This window comes from Trematomus bernacchii, unplaced genomic scaffold (genome assembly GCF_902827165.1).
Source record: "Trematomus bernacchii unplaced genomic scaffold, fTreBer1.1, whole genome shotgun sequence".
NCBI lineage: Eukaryota > Metazoa > Chordata > Actinopteri > Perciformes > Nototheniidae > Trematomus > Trematomus bernacchii.
The window spans coordinates 536,452-550,316 of NW_022987662.1; the positions used below are offsets into that span (position 1 = coordinate 536,452).

The window sequence follows — 13,865 nt, forward strand, 5'->3', positions numbered from 1 at the left end:
AAATGTTGCAGGATATGCTCTTTAAACTGTTGACATAAAAGTATCACAAGACGACATAAATACATGGAATTGTGATTTGTTTTTGTGCATTCGTGTACGTATGTGGGTGCTGCGTCTGCACGTGGATGCATGTTACTACAGGCGTGTGAATAGTTGAGGAGACAGCACACACACTGAGGAATGTGTTGTTAGGTGTCCTCACTCTGTGCTCCAGTCTCTGCAGAAACACAAAGTCGGCATTGTTTTCAGATTAACACAGAAATGTGACAATTGTACTCTGCAGGAGATACACTGGTGTGTTTATGGAGCCACACAGCAGAGTGATTGTAGGAAAGTAGTCCAGTTTGTACTCAGTTTCTTCAATGGGGGTTGTACAAATGACATACACCTATTAGGAAAACTGTGCAAATTGCTAAATTAAAGGTTAAGTGCTTTATAAATACAGTGTATGCTTATGGTAGACACTTTTCTGAGGTCTATGGGCATGGATACCAGATGTTCAGATGACTTCCCTGTTAGTATTTCTTTAACTGATGTATACAAGTCAAAATAAGCATCATACGCGATACAGGATGTCTGCTAAACGTGTTGACCGAGATTTGTTGTAAACAAACCCTGAGGGAGTTTCTAAATGTGGAAGTGTGGCTCAATTAGTGTGGCATGCAGTGGTTAAATGTGACTAATCAGATTACTGTAACAGCAGTCACCTTCCTGCAGTCTGCACCGGCGTTAGCCAAGTTAAAGCTGGTAGTAAATCCAACATGAAGTCAATCTACCTTCCTGGTGCATCATGCTGGTCCAAAACCCTTGGTTTTAATTTAAAAGTTCCTCCATCAGTGCGCTGCTTCCTGTTGACATAAAGACTCAACTGCAGTGCAATAGCTTTGAACACACGATGTACTAACTAGTCATGATGTTAAGTGTTTTTTCAGTTTTACGTTATCTATGCTAGTGGTTGTAGCTTGTGGTTTTTTTGGTCAAATGTCTGCAACAATTGGATGGATTGCCATGACATTTGGTCAATTCATGTGTATCTAATACTTTGGTTTTTAAATAAATTCCTTCCCAAATTCCCCTCAGATGTCCTATTAATTTTTAACTTACTATAGCTACTTTTAAAAACACTGAAGACTTTTATATTCATCATCCTTGGCCTTTACTGGGGAATTGTCAGATTTATTTTGACATTAAATTCACATTGGAAGTCATGGTTGATGTACAATTTGTATGTCTTTTTCGCATCAACAAAAGAACATATTAAGAGATTTATTTAGCCATGCTTTAGCTTTGAGCGTGCTTGTCAAATGCTAATAACGTCAGAATGCTATCTTAACAGCGTGCTGATGTTAAGCTGCTAAAATGTGCTCGTTCATTTTTTATAGCGCATTTCCGGATGTATTAAAAAAGTCAAAAAAGATGGGCAAGGAGAATAAAAGGGCTTAAGTCAAGTTAAGTCTAACAGAGATTGCAGTTTTAGTTAAAGGCAGGATGATGAATATAAAAGTCTTCAGTGTTTTTAAAAGTAGCTATAGTAAGTTAAAAATTAAGAGGACATCTGAGGGGAATTTGGGAAGGAATTTCTTTAAAAACCAAAGTATTAGATACACATGAATTGACCAAATGTCATGGCAATCCATCCAATTGTTGCAGACATTTGACCAAAAAAACCACAAGCTACAACCACTAGCATAGATAACGTAAAACTGAAAAAACACTTAACATCATGACTAGTTAGTACATCGTGTGTTCAAAGCTATTGCACTGCAGTTGAGTCTTTATGTCAACAGGAAGCAGCGCACTGATGGAGGAACTTTTAAATTAGCAGGAACGAGGCCTATTGGCACACTAACCAGCGGTCCTTTGTCTCTTATTCAAAGAGACAGCAGGTCTGTTGTAAACTGGCCTCACTGGGATCAACAGGCTGAAAGGAAAACACAAAGGAAGCACATTTCAACAGAAATTATCTTAGTGGGGCTTAGTGGGGAAAATACACATTCAGACAATATTTTACAACACTCAGCAACATAAACAAGCAACTGCCACCTTAAAGGTCACTTACTATGCAAAATCCACTTGTTCACGTCTTTTCTACATAAACACGTGTAAAGAGATTCAGAAAGTTTCAGGAAAAAAGATTCTCTCCCTTTTATATAAAAACCTGTCTGAAAATGAGCTGATCAGATTTTGGACACTTTATGATGTCATAACAATTTTTTGGCTTGTGTAACCATTAGCCAATCACCAACCAAGGTAACCCCCCCCACACCTTATCACCTGAATCTCCTCCTAGAGCACCATTGAGTTCTTTGTAACCAAATCTCTCTCAGAGGGGCGTGGGGAGGGGCTCCTTATTTTCAAGTAACAGACAGAGAATCAGCACTTTTGAAACAGGGCTGAAACAGAGAGGATTATGGGATGCTGCAATGATCTGTTTGGTGTTTGGAGCCAAACACTCCAGAGACATGTTCTGTATATATCTGAGACCTATAATATATTGATGAAAAACAGTATAATAGGGGACCTTTAATATATAATTACCAGTGTTCCTACTAACTGATTTATAGTTAATTGTTCATGTAGATGTTATTGTGATAGTCCTCACAGACTGACTCAGGGCTGTCCCTCCCTCCCCGTGGAGAGAGTGATGCGCACCTTGGATTTTCTCTCGGTCAAGATTATGTTAATCTGCTCTAATCTCCGGAGAGACGCTCAGAGGGCGGCCGAGCAGAGAGAGAGAGAGAGAGAGAGAGAGAGAGAGAGAGAGAGAGAGAGAGAGAGAGAGAGAGAGAGAGAGAGAGAGAGAGAGAAACAACATGGGCTTCACTTGATGCTCCCTGCACTGCAGTCAGTACAGAGAGCCTTAAAAAGAGAGCCTTATAAAACATTGTTTATGTCTGAATGGAAAGCTTTGATGTCCATTTAAAGATCTAAAAGCTGTTTTGGGACTGACCACTTTCTTTTGAAACTAATGAAAATACAGTCTTTTTTAAGATACAAAAAAAAAATCACAATATTAATATCATTTTTTAAGTAAAAATGTAAAAGTAATGAAGCTCAGCGCAAGTTCAACCAGGAAGACCGTCTTTACTCATTCACGTATCTCTATTCCCATGTTACTATACTCTCTCTCCTCTCAATAAGTGACCGGGGGCGTCACTCTTCAGTTTAACCAATCACTCGCTCTATTCCCAAGAATAGAGCGAGCTATTCATAGCGTTCTGTCAAACCTTTTAAGTCTGATCTTCCCCCTCTGACAGCTGTCATTTCAGGTGACTACGCAACCCTCCTCCGCCCCTTTTCCACCTCCTGTCCCTCTGAATCCAGGGTCAAGCTAAACCACTCCTCTTCAGACTGACCCAACTATCCATTCACCACCACCAGTGTCTAGACCCCGGGGGGGTTTCATCGGATCGGTTCTACCTTCCCGAATGATACTTCCTGCACAACGGGGCCTAATCGCCAAAATTAACATTGCATTCATTTGTGCATCTGCGCAATAAATATGTATTATTTACATCAAAACCGTCTCTCCTGATTGAATTTATTATGCTTGCAAAAAGCCCTCTGCCATTTTACTTTGGATTAAGATATTGATGCATTTACAGCTAATTTGACGTTGATGTTGTTCGTATAACGATGCCTCATATTTTATCATGCACTTATATATATGTGTTTTATCCTAATCTGCAAAGTAACCAGTAAACTGTCAGATAATTGAAGCGCAGTTAGTAAAAGGTAACATAATTACATTTAAAATACTGGGTTATTACAACAGGCTGTATAAACAACACTTTAACTGCATTTAAAAAGTAATCTGTTAGTGAGTATTACATATTTCCTTACACTTAAAGAGAGACCCTCTCACTATTTGAGACCTTGATTCAAAAGGACACAGTTCACAGTATTAAAAAGCAGAGCAGAGATACCAAGCCAGCAGAAAAACACATTCGGAGTTGAAAGTGTTGTGACCCATTTCTTCAGTCTCTCAGGGAGAATTGAAATGCAGGAGTGTCGGAGTATGAAAATATAAACCGTGTTATCATCATCAGTAATTCATCTGAAGCTCTGCTGCTTCAAAGCCTCACATCCTGCTGCAGTAATGATCAATTAAAGCGGAACTGCTCCGGCGTGGCAGAACGTCGGGACCAAAATGCAGATCGGTGCATTTAAATGCAGGTCAGAGGGAGATGCATTCAGGGGAAAGACAGAAGAAGTAGGGCAGCAGAGAGAGAGGAGGAAGACTGCAGTTTGCTGTGAGAGAGCTCGGAGTTTTACTTGGGTTGATTTTGGGTGAAAAAGAAGATGCTTCATATTTTTGTCTTACTGTTTTTTATGTATTTTAAAAGGGGGCCTTTTTATTCTTTTTGAGTTGTTCCCTTTCCTGTAGTGTGTTATATAGGTTTTTGTGCATGTAAATGGTCTGCAAAGGCTCAAATCTGTGTTCCCTCCAGAGGTTACTCTCTTTTTTTTTTCCAATATAGCGATTTAATGAATGATTATGACGGATGATACACAGCATCATTACAAAGTCAGACATTTTTCTTGCACATTTAAACAAATGTAAAAGCTACAGTCCATTGTTAGTGGATTATAATCCAATGTTTTAGGAATTCAACACTAGTAATTGGCTGTGAAACTGATGGTATATGTAATACCTATAAGGCTCTCCTGTGTTTCTCTTGGCTGAATAGCGCGCTACAATTCAACTGATTAAACTCAGGTGTCAACCCAGGTCAGCTAAGAAAAATAAGATTGAGTTTTGGTACATTTTTGGGCCTGTTATTCAACATTTTTAATAATAAAGTTCCCCTCTAGACGCTCATGAAAACCTTGAGTCTCTTTGATTGAGTTATTTTGTTGAGTGTGTCCACATAATGTCCCTGGATGCTTACCACTAAAGCCAGGGTGTGACTGTGATTACTGTAATAACCCTCAATTTAGTCAAAACACATGACACCTCTGTGGTTGCAATGCATTCTGGTCTATTGGCGCCACTTTAAGTAGAAACTCCCATCTCGTTTCTTAAGCAAGAAAGCTCTTTTTGGATATTAGGAGAGACTTGTACCTAAACTTTTCACATTTTCATAAAATAGAATGTTGGTAACACATCACATTGTGTAACTTTACAATCGTGTTCAAACGTTTAAGATTTTTCTGTCCATCAAAGGTACATTTCTTATTAGGAAAACACCACTTTAGCCCTGAGATGACATCGCCACATCACACATCCTAGTCACATAAAGGGGGGTCATAAAAGCAGGAAGCAGATTTGTTTTGACTGCCAATGGTACGATATTGGGTACAATTAGCTGGCGTTCAATTGAAAGCACATTTTAGTCTCTTGTGCTGGATTTAGGTACAGTCGAGTCACTGAAGAAGCTGTTGTGTGCGTGTCTCGTCAAAAGTGTTTCATGTTTTTGTTTAGTCCATTTTTGTATTGTCTCCCACTTCATGCTTTATTTTGACACTCACCTGTTATGTTCATTCCAGGTTCCTTGACTCCCTACCCTTGTGTGTTTCTCCCGCTCTCATCAGCACCAGCCCCTGATTGTTTTCACCTGTGCCTAGTTACCTCTTGTTTATATTCCCCAGTCTCTTGTCTTGCGTCAGTTGGTCTTGTCCTGTCTCCATGCCAGTAGTCAGTGTACCAGCGACTAAGTATTATGACTCAAGCCTAATTTATGCTTCTGAAGTCTTTAGTAAGTTTTGTTCCGATTTTCTTTTGTGCTTTTCTGAAACCGTTTTCACCTCGTCAAGAGTGTCGATCCTTATTTTGCACCATGTGTCTGTGTAATAAAGACAGACTCAAAGAGGATCAGGTAGCTGTACTATTGGGGAGATTAACACACGCAAATAGAAAGAGGTGCGAATTAAAACAGTACACCCTGTATTTCTTTTTGCAACTGGCATGACTGATTTTAGGGCTGATACAAGTTTTGGAAGTTAGAGCTGCTTCATGTAGAAGATTACATTTGATTTTGGCATGATACATATTGGAGGAAAGTGATATATTCTCTGTTCTGGTGTTGTATTTCTGGAAAACATCGACCAAGAGGGACAGAACTGCTTCAGCGACTCATATTTCAGAGGGAGGAAGCATCAGAAAACACACACGGCTCCAGCAGCTGCATCCTTGTCAATAAAATGAAAAAGGAGCCTTTGACAGCAGAGCCTGAAAAAAACCGAAATGAACCTCCAGATCTCTTAGCACACCTTTAAATCAGATCTTTGAGATGTCCTTAGATTGTAGTCGGAGCACAATAACAACAACAACACTAGGTAATGCACCATTAAAAGGTGGGGTAGGTAAGAATGGAGAAACCAGCTTGAGTGCGCTAGAATTTGAAAATACACAACCGGAAAAAATCTGCCACTTCCTTCAGACTTCCTTACAGAGCCCCTCCTCCAACACACACGAACGCGCACATGACCAATGAGGGCACGAGATAAGTTTGTGCACAGATGGAAGGCTGACAGGCAGGTAGGCCATCCAGTTATTTTAGCCGGGCCGGCTCAGATGATTGGTCGTGCTTTTTACAGCGCCACGGCTTCCACAGATGAAATATTTGTATGTATTTATTGTCAAAGCATTTAATGTATTCATTGCTATCGGGATGTTAAGAGCATTCCATGGAATATAACAATAAGTGTTTCTGAAGTGAATCACCTACCCCACCTTTAAGAGATGAAGGATTTTGGAAAAGTTGAGATTCTAGATGTACACGTAGCAGCTTTAGGAACAAATTGCATGTCAAGCGAGTCACATGATACAACAGTTTATTTATTCTCGTCCCCGTGGTACACAGCAAACATCCATTCTGAAGGTTTGCAAAGGCACTAATTGTGTAGACATCCAATAATAAATCATCAGGGGTCAAGTTGGTCCAGAAAAATGTCAAACTGCATCGTTTACAAATGGGTAATTTGACTGGAAATATTAGTAGCATTCAGATACAGATTTATCACACATCGGGCAAACATTCAATCCAACTTATTAGATGAGAGAAAGCACCATCGTATTTTACTGAAGACCTTTTTTTGCATGTATTGTTATTGTTAGAAACTTGCATTATGGATATTAACAGCACAAGGTTTTGAAGTGGGCAAGAGGTGGAGTTTTGGAGCCATAGGAAGAAAATAAAAGCTACATTTTTCTGATAATAATAATGGTCAAACTGTTGAAGGATTTGTATATATTTTTTAGGGGGAAATGGGCTTTGCTTTCTTCCAGTCCAGCACAGCAAAAGCATATTTTAAATCGTTTTTTGTACAATGGACTCAGCTGAAATATAGTCAGTTGATCAGCTAAGTAACTTCCTATTCACATGGGTTGTTATTTAACGCTCTGCAAGAAAGCAAGTAAACACATTTCCTAAAATGTTTAACTAATCCTTTAATATGACTCTGCTGTAATGTCTGTGTGATAACTACTGTAGGTCACTATGGACTCATGGGTGTGTACACTATCATTTAGATAGTATTTACACTCTAGCTGTGTAGATACAGAGGTGTAGATACAGAGGTGAGAACTGAGACTTTCTCGTCGGTCAGTGATAAAAAAAGCCGTGGGAATAATATCATTGTTTTTTTGTTTTTTTTTTAAATATCAACGTCAATATTATCACCACAGTGAAATATGAAGTGTCACTGCTGGAGGACAGAGATGACATGTGTGTGATAACTGTGATACACTGTACTGTTAACTTTTTGAATAAAATGTCATTCAAGAGCATTAACTATCAGCTTTTTTAGCACTTTAACCCAAATACATTTCATTTTGAGTGCCGTTCCTTCTTTGGTTTGTGTTACACCGGCACACACACACACACACACACACAGGTGATCTGTACACACACAATAACACTGAAACTATCCACAGTCATTTAGTAGTGATACAACAGCTGCTGTGTGTTGCCTGCTACAGGTTCAGCTAAAACCGTTTGCTTTTTAGATATAAAAGAAGACCATATGTGCAGCAGAATCTTTTGCACATCCAAACATTGTTGCTTGTCGCTGGATCGATGGTGCGGGACAGAAACAGAGTCCAAAGAAAGGCTGCTTTGTGTTTCAGTCAGAGACGGCAGAGTTGAATACACTTACAATCTTGTTAGTGAGCAGTATCGAAGCGTTGTTGAAACACTGAGAAAACACCCTTTACATCCCTCTGACACGTCATAAACAATGTTCAGTTTATATTTGTGTATATAGGGATACAGAAGAGTTATAAAAGTACCCTGTATTCAGCTGATACACACACACAAGCTTTGTGTCTACACCGTGTGCATTCATGAGTCGAACAATCACTTTTACGGTCTTACACTTCTCCGTCAGTCACTGCGATTAATAAAACAGACAATGTTAGCAAGTGTAAATGATGTGAGAAGTCTAAACATCTCAAAGCTGGTTATGTGGAAACTTGCTGATTAAGTCATTTTATCCAGTTTTTTTTTTTTTAAATCGATGCTGGTTAGTAGTTGCTACGTGGCTATGTTGTTGTTGATTACAACGTGAGCTTCCATTTCATAGTACTTTCCATCAGTTTTGATGATTTATGGTTACTTTTCCTTTCTCCCTTCCAGATCTAAGAGCAGTATACTTTGAGAACATGTTCTTATCATAGGAATGAGCGCTATGAAAACAAGACGCAAGTAAGATTACCCTTTAGTTTGTGTACAGTATAATTAGACGATTTCCCATCGATTAAAACCATCTGGGCCTTTAACACCAACGACACATCAAAGTTATCCGTAATGCGTCACTCCAGCTTCAGTTGGGATCAGGTTGCAACCGTCTCCAGCATTTTGAACATTTCACATTTTCAGAGCGAAGAACTGCTCCATCTGAAAGGCTGAAAAGTGTCGCCTTCACCCCCTGAACCAAAACTCATTCTGTTTCAATCATCTTTACACTGTGAGCAGGCACGAGGACTTTCTCCGCTCTTCACGTCTGACCTCTTTTGTTCTGGATTCGTGTAAATATTGACCTCACCGCTTAAAGTAACACACAGTCAATCGTCTGCTTGGGTCCAGAATCCTTTGTGTTCCTTTATGAAGCCTCGCTTTCTGGTAGTCCTTGTACCTGGGTAGAGTTGCAGTACAAAACATCCGTAGAGAGAAACAGGAAATATCTTGTCATTTATATTATATAATAAATAATACGACTTTGTTCATATATTTTGTAAATGTAAAAAAAAGTTCGGCCAAAAAGGGGGGGGTCACTGGCTGGCAAAACCACTTGATATAGAAGCAGCTGTTTTTTTTTTTTAAAGAAGAAATAATATATATTGTCTAATTTTGAGTATGAGGAGTCTGGGAATATAATCCATCTTTGAGTTTGAGGACGTGTCGGCAACTCTCAGCTCAGTGAAGATCAGAGACGAGCTGGACTTAAGATGGAGTCTATTATGGTAAAAAAATACCACAAGCTGCTACCTCTAACAAACCAGTTCCTTCTTCCTCAAGTCTTTCCCCCCAAACAGCATGTATCCATCCAGGCTGAGAGACAGGCCTCAGATGGTGATATAGAAGCACCTGTTTTTTTTTTTAAAGAAGACATAATATATATTGCCTAATTTTGAGTATGAGGAGTCTGGGAATATAATCCCAAACTCCTGAGTTTGAGAACGTGTCGGCAACTCTGAGCTCTGCAGTCTGGGGAAGATCCTGGTCACGCTGCGAAATCTTTATAGATCAGAGGTGGGTTTCACGTGAAGAAGAGCTGGACTTAAGATGGAGTCTATTATGGTAAAAAAAAAATACCACAAGCTGCTACCTCTAACAAACCAGTTCCTTCCTCCTCAAGTCTTTCCCCCCCAAACAGCATGTATCCATCCAGAAAGGCCTCAGATGGTGACGTGAAAAGAGTCCCAGCTGTCGTCTTTTGCGATGCCGCTCCCTTTCTTTCCCGTCCCGTCTCCCAGCTCTCCGTCCGGCTTCTCTCCGGTGGGCGTGGCTCCAGGCTCCGGGTAGTCCTCGTCGTCCTCGTCGAAGTATCCGTTCTCCATCATGCTGAGGCTGGAGGCGGCGCTCAGGTCCTGGCAGCTGCCCTTGTAGTCCTGGATGGACTCGTGCAGGGACCACAGCTGGCAGAGCAGGGACATGTCCTGCTGCCGGAGCCCCACCTGAGGGACGCATTAAGAGCATGATTAATACTTAAAGACGGCTTTTTGCAAATGTAATTATATTCTTGGTCTGTACTTTAAACTGATTTCTAGTAAGTGCACACTTTTTATTTTATTTGTTTGCATTATTTGGTAATCTGCCATATGTCTAATGTTGGGGAATGTCCGGTTGTTTATGTGTAATGTGATCAATGTAAAAAATCATGTTAAAAAAATTATAAAAGAATACACAAGGCTGTTTTCTCCTGGTTGTCAAAGGGGGCCTATTATGCTTTTTGGGGTTTTACTTTTGTTTTAGATAATCTGCGAATGGTTCTCTTAACTCTGTGTGTGTGTGTGTGTGTGTGTGTGTGAGGACTGGTTTCGGGCTGGGTTTAGCTGTGTCTCGCTGTCGGCCACTGGGCTCATAGAGAGGGGGGGGGCAGGAGCTCCAACAAGCCGTTTAGGACAGAGAGTGAATACACATACTATACAGAGATGCTGTATGAGAAACCAATGTGAGTTTGGAACATTGCACAATATACATTTATTTTAGTAGACCTCAACAATGGAATTATGATCAGTAGAAATGGCCCTTTAAAAGGGGCCGTATTGTGCTTTTTAGGAGTTTACATTTTTTGAGATAATCTGCGAATGGTTCTCTAAACTCTGCATTCAGCCCGAGACAACTAAAGCTACTAAGGATTATTTAGTACCCTTTATTTTCGAACACCAAAATGATTCAAATCCTCAGACTTACAAAGCCGGAGCTAATGAACCATGCCTTTTACTGTGACTTTATTTCAAAAAGCAATACATTGGAGTAATCTTTTCAGCTAAACAGACCATTTATCTACAAATGATATTAATAAACTAGCCGATTCATTGATAATTTGATCAAAAGACAAATGATAGCTAAACGGTTTGATAATCAATTAATTATTACGTGTTTTTTTTTACAAAGAAAATACCAAATGTTCACTGGTTGCAGCCTTTAAAATCTTAGAATCTGTTGCCTTTATATTTATTTGTCCGGCAAAAAAACAACTGAGGCATGGTGGTCATGTTTTAAAAAATGCATGCAAGTCAAATCAACCAATAGGAGAGAAGAATAATCCGTAGCTGCTTCCCTACCTGACATGACTAATTAATGGAATAAAGAAATGATACATCGACTGGCAGAGTTCAAAAGTGTGTGTGAACTGAGGGTCGCTGCATTGCATCCACACAAATCACTGTCAGTTCAAACAGCTGAAGCCTCATGCTCCATAAAGTGGGGAGCGGCTCACAGATTCTGACCAATAGGACATCGACAACGTATTAAACGGTGTCAACTACAACCTCATAGTTACACATTAACATCAACAGAGCAATACCCTTTGATCAGGGAGCAGGGAAAGTAAAGCAGGGGTTTAGTGAAGCCTGTAACCGTAATCCAAATGCCACAGAGGTAGAGTTTCATACAGTTTGACTATAAATTACTGGCTGTGAGGAATGCTTTTGTTATGGATTCACTAAGAGCCGTGGAGGAGTCTACCTTGATACTGAAACTCTGTTATTAAATCCCTGCTGCTGGCAACGGGGAGTAAGAGTGTGTGTCACTCTGTTTACACCCCAATTACTGTAGCCTTATAATGTATTGTATTCAGTACAGGTCAGGGTTACATGCTAGCTCATGAAAATAAAAGTTTAGACTGAAACTAGAAGGTATTAAATTGAGCTTAGACTATAAATCAGCATGAGCGTAATGACTTAAATTTGACTTAATGACTGCAGAGCTTATCCTGATCCTGGTTTCTCTTGGATTCTGAGTGCTTTTAAAAGAAATCTTGTTTTATCGTATCGTGCATTGAAAAGACTTCATGTAGCATGTACAAATATACACTCTGGGAATCAATGGGGTCTTTTCATAATCTCGGTAAACATACATTTCACTAAACAGAGCTGATATTGTGCAAAAATAGTTTGGGGCTAGTCAGGGTCCAATGATGACTTTCTATCACTAAAATGTAAGTGGACTGCAGGGAAAAAAGTGAAATCCATGATACCTGAAGATGATATTAATTATATGTAATTTGGTGTATGGTCATTTATATGTATGCCGAATGGGACAGGAGACTCTTACAACTTGTACAAAGTCATAAACTGTGTGTTAAGAGGTGTGTAAATATGCACAAATCCAGGCAACATCCACATCTATCTATCATTAAAATGTAAGACGAAAATGCAGGGAAAAAGCTAAAGCCATACCTGAAGATGATATTTAATTCAGGCAATGGTAAATGGTATGTATGCAACATTTAAAAGGAGACTATTATAATTAGTAAAAAGCCTTAAACCGTGTGTTCAAATGTGTGTAAGTATGCCAGACACCATCCACATACCAGGGTTTCTTTAAAGGCTTTGAAGCAGACACATGTTCATACAAGATGATATTTAATCCATGTATTTTAGTGCATGTTAAATGGTATGCATGCCGAATTTAACAGGAGACTCTTATCATTTTTAAAAAGCCTTGAACTGTGTGATAGAGGTGTGTAAATATATGCACAAAGCCAGGCAACATCTAAATATATCTATCACTAAAATGTAAGTGTGCTGCAGGGAGAAAAGCGAAATGCATACCTGGAGAGTGGAGACGATATTTAATTCACGCAATGCTAAATGGTATGTATGCCGAATTAACTAAGAGCCTTTTACCATTTGTAAAAAGCCTTAAACTGTGGGTTAAGAGGTGTGTAAATATGCACAGAGCCAGGCTACATCCAAATGCCAGAGTTTCTTGAGGGGATTTGGCTGGCTCTGAATGTAGAGCGCAGAGGGATTAAAACATGTCGACAGACCAACCAACGGACAGGGACAAACTGACCACTTTCTTCTCGTTAAATACAACTAAAATGTTACCATTTCTTTCCGCAGGAGAGCCAGAGCAGCGTCCAGGTTGGCCGGCTTGTGTGACAGCAGGTTGTCGTTTCTGCCCCGGCTCAGGTCGTCCTGGATCATGGTCTTCTTCACGTACATCCTCTCCATGTCTCTCCAGGAGCCGCCGCTGGAATTCAGCAAGCCGCTCAGGCTCTTCGGCAGCGGGGGAAGACCCTCGATACAGGCCATGCCCCCCAACGAACCGTTCGTAGACTTACCATTCATCGTCCTGTGAGTTACTGGCCGAAAAGATGCTGGGATTTAACACTAACGGTGACTGTTTGTTGGGGCAGAATCCTGTAAATGTTGTGAATAAACGGCCGTCTCTTCCACACCAAACAAACTGAGCAACAGCCGTGGTTTTCTCTGCTGAGGGCGGCCGGTGACGACACGTCAAAGTACCCGGATTGAAGTAATTTCATTTCCGGTTTGACCATCAAAATAAAGGGGATTTCTTTTTGTACTACAATAAATATATATAAGCTGTAGGTTCTGAAATCATTGTTTTCCATTCAACAACTGCAAGTTAGACCATCTATTACTGTAAGAAGAATATGTATGTAACTCTGTGGAATATATACGATTGTATTGTATCAATAAAGTACTTATCTATCTATCTATCTATATCTATCTATCTATCTATCTATCTATCTATCTATCTATCTATCTATCTATCTATCTATCTATCTATCTATCTATCTATCTATCTATCTATCTATCTATCTATCTATCTATCTATCTATCTATCTATCTATCTATCTATCTATCTATCTATCTATCTATCTATCTATCTATCTATCTATCTATCTATCTATCTATCTAATGTAATCTACCACACTGTATT

At 39.6% G+C, this 13,865-nt stretch overlaps 1 protein-coding gene across 2 annotated transcripts; it reads right to left on the reverse strand.

Annotated features, from left to right (window-relative positions):
• Window positions 1–6,760: 6,760 nt before the first annotated feature.
• Window positions 6,761–13,396, reverse strand: fam89a (family with sequence similarity 89 member A). Of its 2 annotated transcripts, XR_004556341.1 has the most exons (3): window positions 13,004–13,396; window positions 9,783–10,120; window positions 6,761–9,442 (listed from the first exon to the last, which is right to left on the reverse strand). XR_004556341.1 is itself a non-coding variant. In XM_034135578.1 (2 exons), exons 1-2 carry the CDS (start codon window positions 13,244–13,246, stop codon window positions 9,842–9,844), a joined length of 522 nt encoding a protein of 173 aa, XP_033991469.1. In that variant the 5' UTR covers window positions 13,247–13,396; the 3' UTR covers window positions 6,761–9,841. The 2 variants fall into 2 exon arrangements, 1 of the variants encoding a protein (XP_033991469.1); XM_034135578.1 differs by having other exon boundaries at window positions 6,761–10,120.
• Window positions 13,397–13,865: the final 469 nt, after the last annotated feature.

Excerpts from the sequence above, each read along its gene's own strand:
- fam89a (XM_034135578.1), bottom strand. The coding sequence starts at position 13,246 with ATGAATGGTAAGTCTACGAACGGTTCGTTGGGGGGCATGGCCTGTATC. Across the intron at positions 10,121-13,003 it reads CTCTCCTGCGGAAAGAAATG|GTGGGGCTCCGGCAGCAGGA; the intron begins GTAACATTTTAG and ends TGCGTCCCTCAG.